At 41.6% G+C, this 22,996-nt stretch overlaps 1 protein-coding gene across 1 annotated transcript in view; it reads left to right on the top strand.

Moving 5' to 3' along the window:
- The window catches only part of Cntnap2 (contactin associated protein 2), a 2,202,731-nt gene that overhangs the window by 1,692,255 nt on the left and 487,480 nt on the right, over nt 1–22,996 (top strand). The window contains exon 14 of the mRNA XM_060380093.1: nt 10,958–11,114. Within this exon, the coding sequence (XP_060236076.1) occupies nt 10,958–11,114 (157 nt within the window). The remainder of the gene's footprint in view (nt 1–10,957; nt 11,115–22,996) is intronic.

Below are 22,996 nucleotides of genomic sequence, written 5' to 3'. Positions count from 1 at the left end.
CTGTTTAAAGCTGGAATAGTGACAGGGAGCAGGCATTTAGAGAAGTTCCAGCACTCAGCCAGTGAGACCAGGCATTCCTGTGTGAAGGAGCAGTGAGGAACAAGCACATGAGATTGGCTCCATCTGACAATCTCTCATTGGAGTTCTGGATGAAAAAGGAGGGGGTGTGTGGCTTGGTGTTAGGGCCCATGGATGAAACTGGAGAGAACTGCAGAAAATATGCAGATTTAGGTAATAGAGCCACAATGATCCCAACAATGAGAGAACATCCCCATCAGATTCTCTATTACAGAAAAAACTAATTTGCCCATTGTCTTCTTGATCATGGACTCCTAAAAGCACTCCCCTAATATTTGAAATAAATTGTTATAAGAAAATAAACATAAAGTATACTACCCAGAAAACACAGATTGATAGATGCTAGGCAGATAGATAGATAGATACATAGATACATAGATAGAAGATAAATGAAGAGCTAAAGGTATTTTTAGAAAATGAAGTAACATGCATGAACTTAAGGCATTGTGTTTAGTGAAACAAGCCAGACATTGAAAGACAAATACCACACAATCAAACTTATATAAAGACATTTTAAATGTTGCATTCATGGATGTAGAGAGTTGAACTCGTGACAGCAGGGTGGAGTGTTTAAGATAGGAGGTGTAAATGTTGTCAAAAGATATAGGAGGGAAGTATTCACGAGACCTACTGTAAATAAGAGGATGTTATGTTTGGAAAGTCACTAGCAACATGTAAATATGGTCAGAATGTAGAGTAATACGCATGTTAATTAGATCGATTTAGCTATTCAACAATGAGTACATGTTCTAAAATGTACAACGACACCATATAGTCTATAATGAACTCAGAATTTCTGACATTAACTGAAAAAAAAACATGAATACAAAGTGAAAAAAGTTATCAGGAGCTGACAAACCACTGAACAAAATCACTAGCAGTTTAAATTTTTAAAAATCTTTACAAACGATAAGTGGACACAGCTCCCTAGACACGAACACCATAACCTAAACATTCACAGGATCTTCCTTAAGACTAGAAGCTCAGAAACCCTCAAGGGCAATTAGGGTAGCATTGAACAGTAGGTCATAGCCACTGCATAAGGACATGAAGAATGTGAAGGGATAGACCCTGGGAACACAGAAATAGACTAGCATTAGCAACACGAAATGGATGCAACAGGTTGATTTTACATATTTAATTGCATATATGCATATATATGTAACAATAACAAAGAAAAAGAGGTCATGAATTTGAAAGGAAATGGAGGAAGTGAGGAGACATGACAGGGGTTAGAAGGAAAAAAGAAAGGAATGATAGAATTATATTTTAATTAAAATATAAAAACTATTAATAACTTTTCCAGAATTATCAGTCTTTTAACATTTTCAGTTCAAAGTAAAATAGCACACTGTACTTAAAAAGAGAAAAAATTAGAAGAAACATAATCAAAGAAATAACAGCCTACAGTTCCATCCATCCATCTCTGCTGGCATTATTTATACAGTTTGTTCTCGGGGCCTTTGATGTAAAGAAACAAACTAGGCTTCTGAGGGGTCATGGGGCCAGTGACCTTAGTTCAAACCAAAGCAAAGTTCCTTTAGAGTGACTTGGCCCATTCTGCTCTCTTTAAGCCTGCTCAGAATTATGAACTCCCATCAAATCTGTCACTTGATTCCATTCCAATTATTCTAATTCATTTGAATAGGACTCAAATGATTGAATTCAACTGCATCAAATTTTGCTCAGTGAAATTGGTCTTTGATTGAAATCTATTAAGTTCAATTCAATAAAACAAATTTAAATATTATGCAGTAAAATTAATTCTTAATTAATTAACATTTCAGTTCAGGTCAAATCTGAACTTCCCCTCCACATTTGTAAATTTGGCCTTGATTCAAATCAATACGATAAAGCAAAACCCAATGTGATTCTGAAAAATACAACCTTGAGCTAATCAACTTCATTCATTTCCAGTCATCCCTGATCAGGTGAGTTTAGTGACATTCCATCACAGAGAGATGAAATGTTCAGATTTAATGATCAAATTGAATGTTTATATTGGAACTTTAAAATGATGCCTTTTCCCTAACTATCTGCAGTCTAAATTCTGCATAACATTGCTAGATCCATTCTTTTGTTTGGTCTTTATCTGAACGTAGAATGCCAAAGAATTAGATTGGAAAACAAAAAGAGAATGTTATTATATAGCTTCATTCTCAAAAACTCATAGGAGGTTTGAAATGATAAGCTTCTGTGTCTACTACCAACATGTGATATTTTTCAATTTACCTTTATAAAGTCTTTAGTTTAACTACTAAAGTGCAGCCATTGTAACACAGAATCATGGTTATGGAATTGAAAATAAAAAGGTGATGACTATACTATGCTGAAAACATGAATTAAATGAAGGTGCTACTATAATAAATACCATGACCACCCCTTCATATCTATGATCCAGCTTTTCTCTACCATCCCTTTTTCTCCATGATAGTTTTTGAGGGAACACAACTAAAAGTATTGGAGCCAACCAACCATTGGCTGTAACCTATAAATGCAAGAACTAACATAAATCTTTTTTTTTTTCTTAAATAGCAAGGAAAAGCTGATATAGTGTCTTAACTGGGAGACAAATTAAGACGGTGGGTAATAAAGGTACTTAGGCCTGTTTCTTTACATACTACCCTAAGTGTCCAGGAACTAAAGTCATTGGTGTCCTTTTTCCAGATCAACATATGGCAGATTTGTCTTGGTGAGACACTCCCTCGGGTAATCAGGAAGAATCTCAGCTTCTTTTTATGGCCTTATTCCATATGCTAGGGATTCTACATTGTTTAATGGAACTTCCTGGTGGATACCAGGAAAACGGGAAGCCCTCTTCTTCATTTCTGTGTTATCTTCCACCAGTGTTGGGAGAGGAGAAGCACTCTAACCAGATATGTTCACTCCATTTCTTCACTGCCTAATCCTCTTGCGTCTGTGAGAATCTCCTGACATGGGCTCCATGACCCAGTTTTTGAAAGTGACTATATTGAGAAACCCAAACTCCACATGTCAAAGACTGACAGACTGTAAGCCAGAAAACTCTAGAACTGGTGATCAGTGCCCACTTCCCATTCCTGGGGTCAGGACTCCTTTAGCTTGGAGCCCTGAATTCTTTCGATGATGCTCATTCCAACAGAAGGAAAAGGGAACTCCAGTTCATTCTTGGAAACTACAGCTAGAGATAATCTAAAGAAGACGCATCTGGCTGCTAACTTGCCTCAAACGTTGACCCCGCTCTCCCAGAGAGGTGCTCGTTCCTCAAGCCCTTCCTCTCTCTTCTTCTCTAGGTCAATAGTGTTAGAGGAAAGGCTCTCCCTGGTATCAGGATGCTCTTCATACACACTATCAGTTCAGGTGTCTTTAATTAATTAGCATAACATTTGTAACTTGACTGCTGTACTGAGATAAAAGTGGCCAGTGCTATTCATTGAGGGAGTGGAAAAGGAATGACCAGGCAGTGCAGTGGTATGGATGAAAGGCAAGCAGGAGTGAGAGAGATATCAAAACCTTGGTTACTGCCTGAGACCATAGACTGGTTAGTTAATGCACTTTCCTCCCCAGTCATGACCACTGCTTATGTGCGTCTATTCCATTACAGCATGTGAAATTTTAATACATGTGATAAGAGATACTTTAAAATGGGTGTGATAGGGATTGAATCCTGCCGTGTAAGTAGAGGCCTTGAACATTTCTAGTATTCAAAAACAGATTGGCTGCAAAGGAGCTGCCAGCAGGGGGCACTAAACGTCACAATGGTTTGGGGCTAGTTGAGGGCATTCTGTTTTCTCTTGCTAAAAAGTCTCCTGTGACTTTTTTTTAAAAAAAAACATAAGTTGGTGATACTTAAACGTTTTCATTTAAGGCAGTACGAAGCCCTCTGGTATTGTTTTCAGTATCTTTTAGAAGTAGATGAATGTAACTCATTAGATGTTCCAGTCACAAAGCTGAGTGTTGGTTGAGCCCTGCCTGCATGCTAGCTAAATGGCCTAGTCAGCTACAGTGTAGCCCAGTTTTCTGCTCCTAAGAAAACATTCTGAAAAAACCATGTATGGGCTACATTTTCCAGAGGTCTCCACGCATTTGGTCTTGCACTCCTGAAACAACTCCTTATTAACAAAACCAGTAGTTCCCTTAAAAAATAAAAATAAAAAAACAACCCAATAAAACAACAACAAAAAAAAAAACAAGAGCCCTCATTTCTCTGCCTTTCTGTCTTCATCCAGCTCAGAAGAAATCCTTTGCTCTGATGCAATTTGATCTGAAGTGGATCCAGACAGCAGATTGATTTGATTTCATTCCATCTGTGTTTGGCTGATGCCTTACCTCAACAACCTAGTGTCTGGTTAAAGGAGAATGTGGCCCGCGCTGGTCCTCTGACTGCAGCAACTCAACTACATGACACTATCAACAAGAATCTTCATAGTCTAATGTCAAAGAAAAATTTCTAAACTTTTGGATAATTAATTTCTTTTCTTAATACTTCATATTTTTGTCTTCTAAAAGGTCTTTTCATTTCAATTGCTTTTAACTTTTTCCCCCAAAGCCAGTTAACATGTAAATAATGGTTTGTAAAAAATAAAAATAAAAAAAATAGCATTTCATTATCATAGCATTGGAATGAGGCAGATCTTTGCTCAAAAAAAATTGCACTACTATTTTCTTGCTGAACATAAAACATACACAAAATTAATAATTTACTTTTGTTATCACGCTCTTAACAAATTAGCCAGTGTAAATAAAAAAGTGTACAATTTCCTTTTGCCAAGGAATATGTTTGTCTTATTGGCATTTTTGTTTGTCATTTGTTTATGCCAAAAGGAAAGTAGCTAAGTCACTTGCTTCATTCTGGACTTGATTTATTCTGCTAGGACAGAGAAGACAATAACATCAGCTTTGCATTTCCTAACCTGGAGCATCAGTTACGCAGACAGTGTATTGTGGTTTGAGCAAAGGTGAGACAGGAGAAGAGGCTTCATCACCATGTTCTCATGCTCTTCATCTTCATCTCTCATGCTCTCGCCTGATCCCAGGCATCTCACCCCTCCAGACTGAACAAAGGAAATGCCACTAGAGAACCCTATGCATCCGGGTGTCTTCTGGGAAGAGTCTTTCCCTGCAGGGAAATGAGGATCTTCTTCCTTGTAAAACTGGTACAGCCAGGGAGAGGCATGGTTCAGTAGGTATAGCGCAAATATGAACTTGGTCACCAGATCAAATCTTACTTAAAACAAGTTAGGTGGAATAATAATCCCCATGCTTGGAAGGCAGGAACACTGGGTATTTGCTAGCCCATCAGCAGAGCCTCCACGGGGAGTTCAAGGCCAGTGAGAGACCTTTACTCAAAACGTCAAAAGATGTGGACACCTAAAAACACCTAAGTTGACCTTTAGCTTGTGGATACATACGCACATGTAGTCACACCTCCAGGCACATAAACCTCACCTCTGTTATAGAAACACACATACACACACACACACACACACACACACACACAAGTGGTACAGAGCCTGGCTCTCATGTAGACCTGAGAGTTCTTGTACATTTAACCAAATTTGACAATGAAACTTTGCCAGAAACCAGCTGGCTCACTTCTTCTGTTTTCATAGTCTCCTTCCAAAGGTGAGGCCACGTATTATCTTGCTCCTTTTGTTGTCATCATTCTGATTTTCACAAAGAATATTGAGCCATATACAGCTGTTGGGTCATGTTAGCCAATGTCTGAAATTACATGAACACATGAGAAACTGTTTCTATTGGCCTCTGGAAAGAATAGGCAAGAAACTCGAGGCCTGAGATATGGATTTTTTTGCCGAGTATTTTTGGCATGGAATGAATAAGATATTTCCTGCCCATTGTTCCATCAACTCCAGTTCTATTTGTGTCTGGTTTATTCCTGTCCTTGTTCCTAAAGTGTTACATCTCCTAGTTTTCTAAAAAAATGACACTAACAGAAAAACACTAGGGGAAAAACCATTCAGCGTTAGTCAGCTAACAGGTGAAATGCTCAAACTGGATTTGGTTGCTAAAGAAGCAATGTTTCTATATTGCTAGGGTTATGGTTGGTCCATGTGCCTCTTGCTAGGTCAGCCCCATACCACCTGCCTTTCCATGTTTTCTGCCTGTGACACAAAACCACAGCTCTGATCTACAAGGGAGTAAAAGGTAGCTTATTCTGGAGCCATTGTGGGGACCATTGTTAGGGTCCAGAAGATGCTAAAGGAAGGATCTCAGACTCAAGTAGCATGCAAACAACAAAAGGCATTTATTCTGGAGAAGGCAAGCATGCTGGAACCACCATCTGGGCAGTATGGTGACCCTAAACAATGGTGCACAGACCTTTTTATAGGAAGCTAGGGGGGTTTCAGGGACAGTTAGGTCATCTTTATTATGATTGGCACAGGTCAAAAGCAAGGGTATAGTGCATAGATGACTGGCTAGGGCTAGCTAGAGCTTGATTAGGGGCTGGAGACTCAAACTAGTTCAAATTGGCCCAAAATTGTAAGTGTCAGGGAAGTTACAAGGATCAACTCCTGACTGGCTTGCATCCAGGTGGTCTGTGGGCTGCATTTCTGAAGATAAGGCTGCCCCACTCTGAGATAAGATACCTTCCTATAAGTTATCCCCAGGCTACTCCTTGCATAAGGGAATTTATGGTCTTGTTCCTGGAATTGGTGACCTATGGCCTACTTTCCGGAACTAATGACTTGGGGTGGGGGTTCAGATCTGGCCCTCTCACCATGGCTTGAGAATACAGATTTGGGTTACCCCAAATTCCATGTTCCAATGTGAAGCAGTTTTATGAAGTTTTTATAGTTTTACAGAATTAATGCAAACAAGTTTAAAATGGTGGTACATTAGAGCTGTGCAATGGTGTGTATATCAAAAAGACATTCTTATCTTTTGGATTGGTAGAAGCTAGTTGCTTTTAAGTTAATTGATTCTAAAAGGATTTTTATCTATTGTCACAAGATTTTTAGTTCCAACACGGAGGTGAGCAAGGATTGACTATTTCAGAAGGTCAGAACTTAGCACAAGATAAGGCAATTAGCCTCTGGACCTACAGCATTCCAACCTCTCCATGGTCCTGAAATTCTCATCAGCCAGTCAATCTCCACAGACAGATTCCTGCCAGAGTTCCCATGCACAGCCAGACATAGCATCTTTTCAGAATTTTCCTTTCCTCTGTAACATAGCCAGAGACATACTCACCACAAGAAGTACAGCTCAAAGGCTGAAGAACCTCAACTTTTCTTGGGATGGCAAAGATTATATAGTTCCCACAAACTAGACTTTGCAACCCTATTTTAAAACTGTGAATGTTATGAAAAGAAAACAATATTATAATAATGTGGCTTTGACATTGAGAAGCATCAAAAGTCATGGACATCCCCCCTGACCCTGACAAAAAGGAAGAGACCTCGAAGCAAAATAATTCAAATGCAGAGTTCAAATCCAGACACCATCTCCGCTGCATTGGGCCACCAGAGAGGACACAGCTACAGAGTGTATCTCAGGGAGCTGGTATCTCTCTCCCTTTCAAATAGAGTTGAAATCCCTCCTGTCTTAGTCGGGGTTTCTATTGCTGGAAAGAAACACCATAGCCAGAAAACAAGTTGGAGAAGAAAGGGCTTTTTCAGCAGCTTACCCTTCCAGATTATAGTTAGAGGAAGTCAAGACAGGAACTCAAACAGGGCCAGAACCTGGAGGCAGGTACTAATGTAGAGGCCATTGAGAAGTACTGCTCACTGGCTTGCTATCCATGGCTTGCTCAGCCTGCCTTCTTGTAAAACCCAGGACCGCCAGCCCAATATGACACCATGCACCATGGGCTTGGCCTTCCCTCCTTGATCACTCATTAAGAAAATACCTTACAACTAGATCCCATGGAAGAGTTTTTCTCAACTGAGGCTCCTTCCTCTCTGATAACTTTAACTTTTGTTGACATACAAAACTAGTCACTACAACTCTCTACCTATAAAATCAAGTTCAGATTTTTGTTTTGTTTTGGTTTGGTTTGGTTTTTGGTTTTTGTTTTTTGGGTTTTTTTTGTTGTTGTTGTTGTTGTTGTTGTTTTTTCAGTTTTCCATGATTATAACACAGAAAATAGTAAGCTTTCCAAATTAAGTGAAATCTAAATACTTATATGGGATAGAATACTGGGATTGGTTCCTTTTCAAGTTAGAGTGTTGGTTCCTTCATTATAGAGAACAGGCTCCTAAGTCCCAAACCATTTCTAGCAGCTTTCAACTGCCTACATTTTAACAAAACTGCCCTTGAGGAAAGCTGATACAGTATCTCATTTTGTATCACAGAAGAGTGTGCACTATTCTATCATGGTACCTTATGATATTATTTGTTTAGATGTTGTGGTTGTCCAGTTGGTGGTCAAAGAGTATAAGCCATCCCACCATCTTTCTTCAGAGCACTAGCAGATAGAAGTGTGTACTCATCATTCTGAAAGGGTGGGTAGAGTGGATTCATACAATGGAATTTTATCCACAGGCATAGAGATTTTAATAGATTTCCTGTTCATCTTACTGATTCACACTGCCGCCATTAATTCCATCATTCCTAATTTCCTCTAAGGCACATCTGTTCTCTTAGCATGTCCCCAAGATTCATCCACATTCTTATCTATTGCATATTTTTCTCCCTTTTCAAAAATGGTGCTATTTCAGTATAGAAACAATGAAACAGGAATAAAGGCTGACAGACAGAGAAAGCAGAAATGAAATTGCATTGTAGAGGCACGCAGACTGCATGCATCATTGCAATCGTGTCAGGATCCTTAAACAGTAAAATCACAGAATCAAGGAGAATGGATGTCAGCGAAGCTAAGAATAGAGAAAGCAGAGCCGCTGCTAATCAATAAAGGTTTTCGTTAAACAAGGTGAATGGGTTCTAGAGCATTTCCGGACAGCACCGTAGCTATGATTAACATGCTGCATCAAATACTTAGACAGTTTGTTAAGAAGGGAGCTTCACTCTGAGTATTCTGAGCACAGAAAAATGAAAGAAAAAGATGCCACGGCCAGCATCTTCTCAATCTCCCCTCTCATTCTTTCTGTCTCCAGGCTTTTCTTCCTGCCATCTTCCTGAAATGGATTCATTTTCCTTGCACTTCTGACAGCCTTCTGTGGAATTCCAGTGTGGTTTGAAATGCTGTTGTAGTCTCACAGATCCCACCTGCATCTCTGCCTTTCCCAATATTTTCTGGCTTGCCCTGATGGTTCCCAAAACAAGACTTTTAGCTCAGGGAATGCTCCTGAGATTAGAAGTCTGCATCTGATTACCTGTAGTGTGTGTCAGAATTTTTATCTTTTCTCAAAATTCCTTGAACTTCAAAATGTTTTCCCTGTTTCCTACCCAGATGGAGCAAGCCAGTATCCTTAGTTGCCTAGACCAGAGGCACAGAGTAAGCTCACAGTGTCTTCTGCTCCGCTTCTCACCCAAACCTCACCTACCCCATTTATCCCAGACTCTCCATTTTCCCTTTCTCCTCTCCTAGTACATTATTAGTTATCTTGTCCATTACAAAGGGAACTTCACATCTGCCCTCCCTGCTTTCATCACATAGAAACTCATCTTTTATCTTACTCTAGATTTTTAAAGCCCAATTTTAACAGTAATGATTCCCTGCTCCAAATCTTTCGGTGGCCTCCCATTATTTCAGAATAAAGTTCAGGCTTCTTAAGCTACAGGAAAGAAGCCTTGAAAAGCAAGAACTAGTCAGTGTGAAACAATTTCTCATTTGGACAAAGACTTTTACGCTTCAACCCTCATTTGCTAGCTGCTACTGTCTTCTGCGGCTATACTCCCAAGCTAATCTCTCCTTCCTGGCTCTGTATCCTTTGTATATAGGACTCCTTTTCTCTCTTACATCTTGGTTCACTTAGATCTTGCCCACTCAACCTACAAGACAGTGCTACGAGAAAACATTCATCATAACCTACTTTTCCTCACTCCCTCTCCATGCTCATAGTACCCGTGTCTTACAATGTTTAGCACATAGTGGAAATACGATGGAGTTTGATAATCAGGTAAAAGGATGATTAAATGAATGGAAGAGAGACAGAGGGTTTGGATCCAGGAGCTCCTGCAGATCCCAACATCTTAGACAAGATGTTCAAGTCCCTTATATCACCTACATCATCTCAAGATCAAGTCTAATGGTTAATGCAAGATAAATGCCGTGTAAATGGTTGCTGCACATTGTTATTGAGAGAATTACCGGGAGAGAAATCTGTGTGTTTGGTGCAGACACAAGATTTTGTTTTGTTTTTTTTCCAAAATCCTTTGATTCACAGCTTGTTGACTGCATGAATGTAGAAGCTGTGGACACAGAGAGCTGATCACAGCAGATAGTGAGTGCTGTATGACATGCTGTCAGACCCTTTATGTGGGGCATTAATCTCCTGGGTAGTAAAAGAAGGGCTTAGCCTTTGTAGACCGAAGTTCTTCATGAATAAAATTGGGAGGTCAAACTTAGATATGACAAAGCCCAAACTTAGCCCCAATCCTCTTTTATCTCCCTACTTGTATCAGTTCACAGGAAAGCAAAATTAGCTATGAAATTAGTCGTATAGTAAACAATGGTTCATATGCCTCCAGTGCAGACTGACAGACACCATTTAGGATTCACTGAACTAATACCCATGTTACAGATGCTTGAATGTCAGAGCTTCATCCAAAGAGCAAAGAATTTTGAACTTTGACATTCTGTCTGATTTTTTTAATTAAATGTTCTTATTGAACTAATTTTACTTTAGAAATTGGTTTGTGTCATTCAGTCTTTCAGAGACTGCTGTAGCTCCTAGGAAGAGAGAACAGGGGCAAAATCACATTTCTGTAACTCAGGCCCCTCTCTAAACGTGTCTCTCCCCCTTTCTTTCAGACGGAAGTCCTTACACGTGGTGGGTTGGCAAAGCCAACGAGAAGCACTACTACTGGGGAGGCTCGGAGCCCGGGATTCAGAAGTGTGCCTGCGGCATCGAACGCAACTGCACAGACCCCAAGTACTACTGCAACTGTGACGCGGACTACAAACAGTGGTGAGTGCCGGGGAGAGCAGTCTCCCCGAGTCTGTAGGTCAAAGGCATTAAGAAAAGGGAATTCTGAGAAGGTGCCAAAGTGAGAGGGTCATAGGAGAGACATATGGGGAGCTGACTCAGCAGACAAATGTCAGGGGTACCCTGACAATACAATGGCAGAACGAGGTCAGTGTGACAGGGCTATGCATTTAGAAGTTGCCCGACACATAATTGATGTGTTCATATTCTATTCTGAGAGGAAAATAATGAGTCTTGTTGGCTGCACTGATTTGCATTTTGACATGTGCCCTGTAAGAATGGAAGGAATAGCTAGGGGAAAACGCAAGGTGTAGATACCTGAGAGGGAAAAGAGAAAGTCTCTGGCAAAGACTTTCAACTCCCAAGATGTTTACTTTAGTATATAGCCCAGAAAAGAAAAGGAAGAAAAGAGGAAACGGATCCTTTGTTCTTATTGGCAACAAGTGCTTGCCAATACTTGCCTTTGCCATCATACTCTGAATTGTTTATCTCCCTGATACAAATCAGTTCCAGAAAGATCTATTTTAGTCTGTTTTCATCCCTCCATTGGCTTTTGTCCTGCTTCACAGTGAGTGACTAAGGCAATGTCAGTCACAGATAAAGATAAAATCAGCTGTGCTTTTCTGGGAAAAGAAGAGAGGGTCTAGAGGATTAGCTGTGAAAATATAAACCAGAAGAAAAAGCCCAGCCCATCATCTACAGGTCAGAGAGCGTAGAAGCCTCCTGTCCATTCCTGCTCTGCATGACTGCGGGCTCTTGGGTAACCAAACGTGGGTCCCCAAGTCCTCCTGGAACCATGGTCTGCAATGATGATGTACAAGATAAATTCATTCTACCTTTTCCTCAATAACAAATCCTAAGAATACAGATTGGTAGGATTCCAGGCAGTGGTGGTGCATCATTTCATCCCAGCACTCAGGAGGCACAAGCAGGTGGATCTCTCTAAGTCTGAGAACAGCCTGGTCCACAGAGTGAGTTCTAGAGCAGTCAAGGCTACACAGAAAAACCCTTTCTTGAAAAAAAAAAAAAGAAAGAAAGAAAGAGAGAGAGGATTTTCAGACAGGAGATCTACAAACTTTCCAAGAGTTGGATTTCTTTCAGTAAATGAAAAATAATGATGTGTGTGTGTATAATTTTGTGTACATATGTATATATATCCTCTTTACTTCAGTGACTTATGACTTAGAATCTATGGATTTTACTTATGTAAAACATAAGTAGTTATCAATGTGGTTTTTTTTTAAGATTAAACTTTTAAATATATGTGTCTGTGAATATCTGCCACCTGTATGTGGAGTCCTCAGAGGCTAGAGGAGGACATCAGATCCTCCAGAACTGGAGTTCTAGGTGGCCATAAGCTACCCAGTGTGGGTGCAGGAATCTGAACCTGGGTCCTCTGCATAAGCAGCAAGTGCCACAAACCACTGCAACATCTCTCTGGTTCCTCATGATGTTTCACTTGTGGTTTGTTGTGAAGGAAAATTCTAATAGCTAATTTTCCATTTTGTTTGAAGAACACATCTATATACTCAGACACACATGCTGGACAAAGAGTGGAAGTTGAAATCTAGAAGAGTGTGGGCACTTAGGTCAATCTCTTTTCCCTTCTATCAGGCCATCTATCTGTCATGTAATCAGCAGATAGTAGTTGAACACTCACACAACAGGGATTCTGTTGTGTACCAGGGATAAAAGAACAAATGGCACCAAGAGGAAGCTCTGCCCTGACTCATTTTCCCTTTGTACTGGTTATGTGTGTCAGCCAGCGGGGCTAGCAGACTCTTTGATCCTCTTGTCTCTTCTGCTCTGATTCCCTGGCCCTTAAGGAGGCTGAATTGGCACAGCCAGAATGCTGTTAACTATCATCACTGCTCAATTCTTCTTGCCCTACCTTGAAGGAGCACTGAGAAAGGCAGGGAGAGCAAAAACTAGGGCATGCCTCCAAGTAAACCTTTGTTTCTAGACATCATGCTGGGTGCAAAAAGACTGTTGACAACAGATTATGTCCTTCATCCACAGGCAACTCACAAGCCAGTTATAGGAAGAGGCATACGAGGTCACCAAGACACAGTCAGTGCTCGGACGATAGGACACAACTTGCTAGTGGGAGAAATTTTAATATTAACTGAGGGAAGGAAGGGAAGAGCCAAAAATATCCTCAGAGAAAGTGACATGCTCAAATGAGAAGTAGGGTCCACCTGGTTTGAGGTTCATGAAGAGGAAATATAAACGAGCACAGCATGTGTGGGAACTGTCAGTGTAGTGGTCAGGGCAGACCGCCACAAGGGAGTGCTGAAGGAAAGAAGGAATCAACAGAACGATGTCACAAAAGTCTTTTCCGTTAGTTAGCTACTTCTCCACTACTATGATAGAATACCATGATCAAGGAAACTGAAAAAAGAAACCTTGGGTTTAAGGTTCCTGAGGAATAAGAGTCCATCACCCTCACAGCAGAAGGCAGGCATGGCAGCTGGAATAGCAAGCTGAGAGTTTACATCTTTAGCCCTGAGCAAGCCCAGCAGTAGGCTGAGAGAATGAAGCCTCAAGCCTGCCCACTGCATTGTACTTTCTCCAACAAGGCCACACCCCATAAGCCTCCTCAAACAACGCCAGCAACTGGGGGCCATGTATTCAAACGTCAGAGCTGATGGAGGACATTCGTGTTCAAACCACCACCCTCCTTGAAAACCATCAAGGGCTTGAGGCATAGATTGGAGGGACCACTGAGAGTGACAGAATGTGCATGGGAGTCTTGTGAGTTAGTAGGTACTGGGGCCTGCTGTTTACAACCATGAGAGGAAAAAAAGAAATCTATGCATGCTTGCTGTTTGGACCCCTTGAAATTGAGTGGCAGCAATCCATAAGAGACCAAGTAGTCTTGGGTAGAAAAGACAGATGGTGTAGTTCACCTTGAAAAACAGTAAGCTGGAGACATTAACCTAATGTCTGCAATCAACCCCAGAACCAATGTCAGTGGGATTTCAGGGAATAAACACAGACTTTAGAGAATTCCATTTGCCTCTGAAACCTCCCAAAGAACATAACTGAATCCATATGCCATAACAGAAAGCTGTATGTGGCTATACTTGTTTCAGCCTCCCTCACAGACCTCCCCAGGCAAGCTTTGAGTGGACTCATGTAGCATTTTAGATACCCAGATGCCCTGTTACTGCTGGTACTTTCTTCTCTCATGACTGAATGTTACCTAGAATATCCTTACCACCACTTTGTTTCTGTAGGATTTGTCTAATGCCATATGACAAAGGTACTGTATTCTGAACAAATTGAAAAATACAATACATTTATAATGGCAACTATTCAAATGTTCTGAGACATAAGAGATGTGATTTCAGGCATATTCCATTAATGCACTGGAGAAAGGATCCCTATGTGGATGCTTTAAATATCTAAAGTGAGTAAAGGTGTTTCTGGAGTCTTCTTTCAAAATGCTTAGGAGCCATAGAGAGAATTTAGCTTGAAGCGGGGCTATTTCATGCCCAGATTCACCACTTTGAGACATCAGTATACTAAAACTAAATCACGCTGAAATACTTCCTGGAAATTAAATAGAATATAGAAAGGTAAATGTTTAGTGAGTTATGTAGTATGAGGTACACAGTCACTTGGCGTTCTCTGGACATACGTGGGGAGCTGTGAAGGTGAACAGCTATGTTCAGGTAGATACATAGGCGTGTATGCCGTGTATGTTATATGTGTATAGGCACACATGTTGTGCAAGTCAGCATGTGCGTGTGTGTGTGCATGTGGAGGACGGAGGACAGCCTTGGGGGTCACATTCCTCAGGATGATTCTCCACCTTATTTTGAGACAAGGTCTCCTACTGGAGTTTGGCAGTGAAGTTAGGCTGGCTGGCCAGAGCCACCTCTCTGCCTCATCAGTGTTAGGATTACAATCATGCATCACCACTCCCAGCTCTGGCTTTTCTCACGGGTTCTGGGTATCAAACTCAGAACTTTGCACTTGCAAGGCAAACGCTTTAACAGTTTACCAACTGCTCCATCTCCCCAACCCATGTCAAATCCTCTTATGTGGTTTCTGCTGCATCTCCCAGTGATTCCAAGTGAATAATCAGAAATGGACCTAACTGGGAAGGGACGTCTTCTTGCTCTTGCCCAGCTCTGCAGCAGGCCTCAAGTCAGATTCCATGCCTCTCCCTCCAGGTGCTATGGACAAACTCGGGGGGAAAAAAGGGAATTATTGAGGGGTGTCTTGTTTTAGTCCCCAGCCTGGCACCCCCAGAAATGGCCAAAGAGGCAGGCTGTTCTGCAGAATACACCAAGTCCTTTCTCTCCCCCTTCACTGGGCATGAACAATAAAGGGTTTTCAAGGGTGAAGCGTTGCAGTCCATGGCTCACAAGGCAACATTTTCTGGGAGGCTGTCTCCTCCCAGAATAGGCAGGAAGGCTGACTTTGGGTGACAGTGTCACCCATTACTAGGAGATGTGAGTGAGGAGCAGCATTCAGGTGACCCTCGGTGCCCCCCAGTAATTACCGCTGATACTTCTTTCGCTGAAAGATTCGGGGAAAGGAAAAACAAGTGTGTTCCTACAAGTACAGCTCATGTGGGAAATCACTTTGAATGTGTTGTGAGGTAAGAATGATGCCCCGTTGGCCTGTATTTCAGACTGCTTTCAGCCCAAAAAGAAAGCCTCTTCTTCCCTCGGGCTTGCCTCGAAAGCAAAGACTTGTTACATCCAGTGGACTGAGACTCAACAGAGTGCAAGGTGCTCCTATATCATTCCACACTTAGGACATTTGTTTTTTTGAAAGCTGCTGCTGGTGGTTGGGGTAATGGCGGCGGTGGCAGTGTGTGTGTGTGTGTGTGTGTGTGTGTGTGTGTGTGTGTGTGTGATTTATGTGTAATGGTGGGCAGAGGGGCATGCCAAGGTACATATGTGGAAAATACCTTATGGAGTTGGTTCTCTCTTCCCAGCTTTATTTGGATTCCAAGCACTGAAGTCAGATCCTCAGATATATGCTGCAAGCACCAGAGCCATCTCACTGGACCCTGACTTAAGTTTTATTATCAGCAAAATGGAATCAGATAATACGTCCCAAGCCACATGAAGGTCATAAAGTGTGCTTATGAATAGATTCTTAAATTTATAGTGTGATATGTTATTTATATTATCACTTAGATACAAGACTGGGCCCTAGCTAAAATTACAAATTTCTGAAATTGCAGATGCATAATCTAAAACTCAAAACAAATAAACAAGCAAACAAACAAACAAGCAATCCCCACAGACTGTAATGAGCAGTGAAAGGCTAAAAACCTATCTCATGTTCCCAGGTTAGAGCTTTTACACAATATCATAAAGATATTTCATTGTTTTTGTCTTTCAGACAATTTGTAAGTGCTGTGGTTTTAGCCAGCTATATGAAAGTTTTAAATTCTAAGTTGAAGCCATAGACCACATGTTAAATGTCTAACACTAAAACTAAGATGAACATTTACTCTTATCCAGTAGAGTAAAATACACACAAATGGAGCTGAGATAAATGAGATTGTAGCTCAGAGCAGGACGGGTCTCACAACAAAGCCATCATGTCCTGGGAGTCCCATAACCATCCCCGTAATTGCCTGATTATCTATGCTGTGAGAAGTTTTGCACAGTTATTTCTGGGATTGAATATGATTTAACATTTATGATTTACTATTCACAGCAATAGTCAATATTCCCACCTACCATGCCAGAATCCTAATTAAGCGCGCGTGAGTCTCAGCTAAGCAGCCACTGCTGGGTAATTCCTGGTCTCATGCAGCCTGACACAATGAGCGAGATCATCACCTCTGAAATCAGCCATTCTGAGATGGAATTATGGGTGAAGGAGCACTGTGCGCTGCGCGGGCACCCTTCTCTCGTTTTATGGCTCTTGGTGCAGAATTTCTGCAGAACTGAATCCAAGCGGGGTGATCCAGGCATGCTGGGATGGAAGTGAAGGGAGAAGCCATTAGATCAGCCTTTGTGCTACAATTAGCAGGCAGTCCCCACCCCCATGTTAGGAAGGCTGATCAGATGCTAACCAGCTGGATCCTATTCTGTTCTTTCTGAAGGAATCTGCTTATCTATCAGGTTTTTGCTTTCTGGAAATAATCATGTCCAGCATTACCCAGACAGGAGTTTATCCAAGGGTCTCTTCTATGTTTTAGAGCCAGGAAATTGCTCTCCATTGGCCCAGCTTTCTAACCACCAACTAATTACTGAGTTTCTTGAATATTTCAAAAAGTATTCATTATACATTTCCATTGTTTATAAAGAACTTCATCTAGTCCTTTTGCTGACATTTTCCTTCAAAGTTTTCAGATGACTTTTACATGAACTGAAATATTTATGAGTTTAGTTTCATCTACCTCATTGATCAGATAATGCTGCTGGGATCATCCATTGCTTGTCAGACATGATTGCAATGACTGAAATATATCATGCCATTTAAACCTCGCATTTGTCCTAGGATAGAGGACAATCTGTCACCATATAGGTGAGGAAATTAAGTCCCAGAAAGGTTAATTTACCAGGACACATAGCTGAGAACTGGTGGGAAGAGATTCAAACCCAGAACAGACAACTCCACACTCATGCTAAAATATTATACCACACACACACACACACACACACACACACACACAAACACACACACAGGAAGGGGGAAAAGGGGAGAGAATGAGGAAAAGATGTCAGGATTTTTGCATTTTAATTGTGTATTAAGCCATTTTCAATGTTAAGGAATATTAAACATATTAATTTTGTTGTACATTCATCACCTCTCATTCATCTTTAGAGATTCCTGCACCTGGTGAAACTGAATCTCTGTGCCTATTAAATAGTAACCCTCTAATGCCCCCAGTAACCACCTTTGCATGTTCTGTCTCTGTGACTTCAACTACCTTAAGCACCTCTCATGAGAGAAATTATAAAAGATTTGTCTTCTGTGACTGGCTTTTTTCACTTAGCATAGTGGTGTCAAGGTACATGGATCTTGTAATGAATATCAGAAGTTTATTTCTTTTCATAGCTCTGTCTCACCCTCCACCATGTAGATACTGTGCTAGCGTATTCATTAACCCAGCTGTGAACATCTGAGTTGTTTCTCCATTTGAGGGACACCAAGTAGTTCTGCAGTGAGCTTGAGTGTACAGCTCCTTTTTGGTTGTGTACTTTTCATACACATACATGCTGCTCTTGATGCTGGTGTGTCTTGCTGTTTTAATCATATAAGAGAAAGAGTCCTTGGAATAAATTGGTTTGAATGATTTATAAGAGCTGAATCTTGAACTTGTAGCTTGCTGGTTCTGTGATAATTGAGCTGGGATAATTGAGCCGGGAAGACCCACCCTAACTGTTGTTGTCACTATGCCATGGCTGGGGTCCTAGACAGCAGCATACAATGGCTAACGTGAGCTGAGAACCAGCATGCCTCACTCTCTGCTTCCTGCCTCTAGATGCAATGTAACCATCACCTCGCATTCCTGCTGCCCTTTCCTTGCGTGGTGACTGAACCCGCAAAGTCTGAACTGATAATAACCTTTCATTCCTTAACTTGCTCTTTTTATTAATGTGTTTGGGTGTTTTGCTTACATGTATGTGCACCATATGGGTGCCTGATGCCCACAGAAGCCAGAAGAGGGCACTGGATCACCATGCATAGTAGAAATCAAACCTATGTCTTCTGGGAGAGAATTAAGTGCTTTTAACTGCTCTCCCACATCTCCAGCCCACCTTAGGCTGCTTTGGACAGATATTTCATACCAGCAATAAGAAAAATGACCTATAAACAAAGTTAAGAAGAGATTTCAAGGAGAAGATACCTGTCGACATTAAGGCCCTTCTACTTTTTATTAGAAAATTCTCAACACACATCTGCTGTAACTGAAGTTACTCTCTACAAGAAGATATACTAGGTAAGCGCTCACGCATGCACGTGTGTGTGTGTGTGTGTGTGTGTGTGTGTGTGTTTGCACCCACATGAGCACAAGCACATACATAGCCAGTTACTTTTCAGGAGCCACTTGCCCATTCTCTTCTGTTCTGGTCTCAGGCACCCATCCCTGTTCTGATTCTGCTTTGCAAGATCCTGGTCTGCTGCCAACCTTTCAGCTCATGGCATCACAGATGCTCTTACGGACCAGAGCAGGTTCCTTATTCAGCCACTCTGCAGCGGAAACCATGCGTTGGGCAGGATTGAAAACTGGAGGGTAATGGAACTGTCATACTGAGAGAATGAGAAACTGCTTCCTGACATGGCCATACTTGCAGATCACACAAGAAAGCAAATTCAAGGGTCCTGCCAAGCTCTAGTGGTGCTTTTTGCAGCCGTCAGTCTCCCTGTGGAATCTCTGTGCATCTGTGGGCAGTCCCATAGACAGATGGACAAAAAGTATCTCTGACTCTTACAGAAAGAAAAACTCTATCTTGCCTAATTGATGGTGCCAACACTGGTTTCCTTTAGGAAGAAATCCTAAGCCTCAGCCACAGATAGCTGTCCCTCTCATCTGATTCAGAATAGGCCAACCCTGGCAGTTGCCTGGTCTATGCGTGCATCCTCCGTGTCACAGTGTCAGCTCTGGGTAACATCTCTGCAGCCCTAGCATGCCCCGATGTATGCAGTGCGAACATGAGTGTGTTTTCATCCAATGGCCTCTCCTTATTAGGGAAAGTCCACAAACTCATCCTGCTAGTTGTTTATGGGAAACCCTGGGTAAAAATGAAAACCTATCTCTATAGATGAAGCTGATTTCTCAGACAGGGCAGTTTAAATATAATTCATGGAGAAAAGAAGTGTCCTCTAATATCACTCAGAAAATCATTAAACCAAAGGCACATTTCACACACTGCACAGGGAATGTGGAACATTATGTTATGACCCCAAATCTAAGAGCAATCTAGACACATCTCCCTGATGTGTCCAGAAACAGAAAGCCACAGACATCATCTAGAGACTCTACACAGTAATTGTCCTTAAAAGCTCCTAGAACCACCAGCCTGTCGCATTGCTCCCCAAAGCAACAAGTGCAGCTCTAATGCCTTCGGGTTTTAAAATACAACAGGCCATTCAGCAGATAAAAGAAGGGGAAAGAAATCCAGACAACAGATATCTGCAGTGGGCTTCCCCTAATAAAGAGTGAATTGAATGGAATCATACAAAGTCCCATTACAAAAGAAACATTCTTTCAGACAAGAGGAAGGTTGTTCTGGAAATGCTCAGAAATCTCCCAGAACAGTGAGTGCCAGGAACTAGGAGCTGAGCCTTTAAATCCAGGGGCCCTGGAGGATTTTATACATCCAAACCACCAACGACAAACTGCAACACTGCAACGCTGTCCCTCTCCCCCACCCCCAGCAGCATGATACCCTGCAAAATCTAAAGCTCTTTTAGAAGGGCATAAGCTTTTTGGTGTGTGTGTGTGTGTGTGTGTGTGGTTAGGAGCCCCAGATCAAAGGTCCTGCACTCTACTCAGGGACTCACACTGGGATGTGGGAGAAGAGATGCTGAGATGGGATCACCCAGGCAAGAGTGGGATGCTACAGCTCAATGTTTTTCTCAAGCCCCTTTGCTTCCCTCAGCACTGAGGTAAAACATCCCTTGGCTACAGAGATGGGAAATAGCTCTCCTGGTTTCTAGAGGAAGCAAAAAGATGATACATAATATACTGCTTCAGGCATATTCACAAGCCAAACTGCTTGCATGGCATTGAACCCTCCTGACACCTCATGGATTATACTGTGACAGAACGGAATTGGACCCCAGAAAGATGTCAGTGAAGTGTCAATATGGTTTGACCACAACCCAAAGTAATATTAATAACAGCACAGAGAGAGAGAGAGAAAGATGAATCAGGAATGTGTCTGTCAGCTGTTCAGAAGGCCACAGGTTCTGGAAGTAGACAGTGCCTACTAATCTCATGTTAAATGGACTTGAGTGGAATAAATTATGTGGTCATCTTGAGAAAAACAGAAGGATGAGCCAAGAAAACAGTCAGAAGATGAACTTTACATTTTAGTCTTAGCCTTCTCTGTGAGATCTGTTGTATGGGCCCAGAAACAAAATGCATCCCCCCCCCCAAAGAAAAAAAGTCAATCATGCCACAGGATAAAATTTAAAAAGTATGTTGTTGCTAGAACAGTAATAGGTCAGTTAGTAAAATGCTTACTTTGCAAGCATAGGGGCCTAAGTTCAATCCATAGAACCTGTGAGGTGAAGAAGAGGAGGGGTAGGAGGAGAAGAAGGAGGAGGAAAAGGGGGAGAAAAAAGAGGAAGAAGAGGTGGAGCCTGCTTGTTATGGTGGTACTTATAATCCCAGACCTGAGAAGATAGAGACAGGCAGATCTCTGAGGCTTTCTGGCCGCCCAGCCTAACCTACATGACCAGATCCAAGCCAGTAAGAGACCCTGTCCCTCCCTATGAAAGAAATCAGATAGTCACCTCTTTGAGAATGACACACAAGATTGTCTTCTAGCTTCCATAGACATTCATGAACATGTGCACAGACACTGCACTTGTAGGTGTACTTGCACATACATTAAAACACACACACACACACACACACACACACACACACACACACACCATGTCATTGAATAAAGAAAAGTGCCATGAAGAAGCTTTGAAGCATGGCATCATTGTGGGTGGTATGGATGCAGCCTCTTTTGTTTAATATTAGTTCCCTAGGAGTTGAAACTCCTCATAGCTGGAACTCATCATCCTATGTTCCCCACAGGGTCACTCAGTTACTGAGTATGGTCCGATTGATGCCCCTACCCTAAGAGTTTTCCAAGCCTACCATTGCCTTACACAGCTCCAAACTGTCACCACTTCTTTCCATGCAGTAACTTCTCATAGGTCCTCCACAGACACCTGGTCGTCTCCTCACCTCGGCCTTCCTTTCAGTTCTGAGTGATGAAACTGCAACAACTGTCCAAATTAACTTCTGCCTTGATAGTCCCTCACAGCATTCCTCTGTCTGGACCTGCAGTTACCTCTGGCTGGCTTTTTACAAACATGACCAGGGTGATGATGATGATGATGATGATGATGATGATGATGATGATGTTGATGTGTGTGTAAGAGACCTTGTATATATAAACATTATACTGTTTATAGAAACCCAATAGTTTTCTTAGACTATTACATGCCTTTTATTAGAGAAAGATATATGTCTTTTATGCAGTCATAGAAACATTGCTTGGGTGAAAAGCTTGCAATGATGTCTATCTTTGAGGATGCTTCCCTACCTGTCCTCAGGAATACTTGGAAAGGCTCACCTTTGCTTTGGGCCAGTATTTAAAGCAGAATAATGATGCAGATGTTCCCACACTGATCCCTAGAGCCTGCAAATTGGTCACTAATTCAGCAGGGGGAATCTAACATCCCTCCACACGCAGACCTAGAACTGGGGAGATTGTTCCAAGATATTTAGTAAGGCCAGTTGAGTTGTAAAAGTGCTGGAAAATGGGGTCCTTTTCAGCAGTGGTCAGAAAGGACTCTGGTAGCAGAATGGTCTGTGACATGTTTCTTTGGTGGTTTTGAAAGTTAAGGAAGAAACCACATGTCAAGAAATTCAGGCAGCCTACATTAGCTGGAAAAGGCAGGGAAGCACACTTTCTCTTAGTGGTTGTAGAAGGGACAGATCCTTGACACATTTTAACTTTAGTCTAGCAAAGTTCTGACTCATGCACCATTCACATGATACATTTGTACTGTCCACTGTGTTAATTTGTTGTGGCATTAATAGAAAACCAGTAATTTCCTTTCTGCACTGAAAAGACTCCAAGAAGCTTAATTTTTTTTCTCATGTTGGTGTCAGGTGCAGACTGATTGACAGAATGGCCTGGCTTCTTGAA

Source organism: Meriones unguiculatus, chromosome 3 (assembly GCF_030254825.1).
Source record: "Meriones unguiculatus strain TT.TT164.6M chromosome 3, Bangor_MerUng_6.1, whole genome shotgun sequence".
In the NCBI taxonomy this organism is placed as follows: domain Eukaryota; kingdom Metazoa; phylum Chordata; class Mammalia; order Rodentia; family Muridae; genus Meriones; species Meriones unguiculatus.
This window is presented reverse-complemented; position numbering and strand designations above follow the sequence as displayed.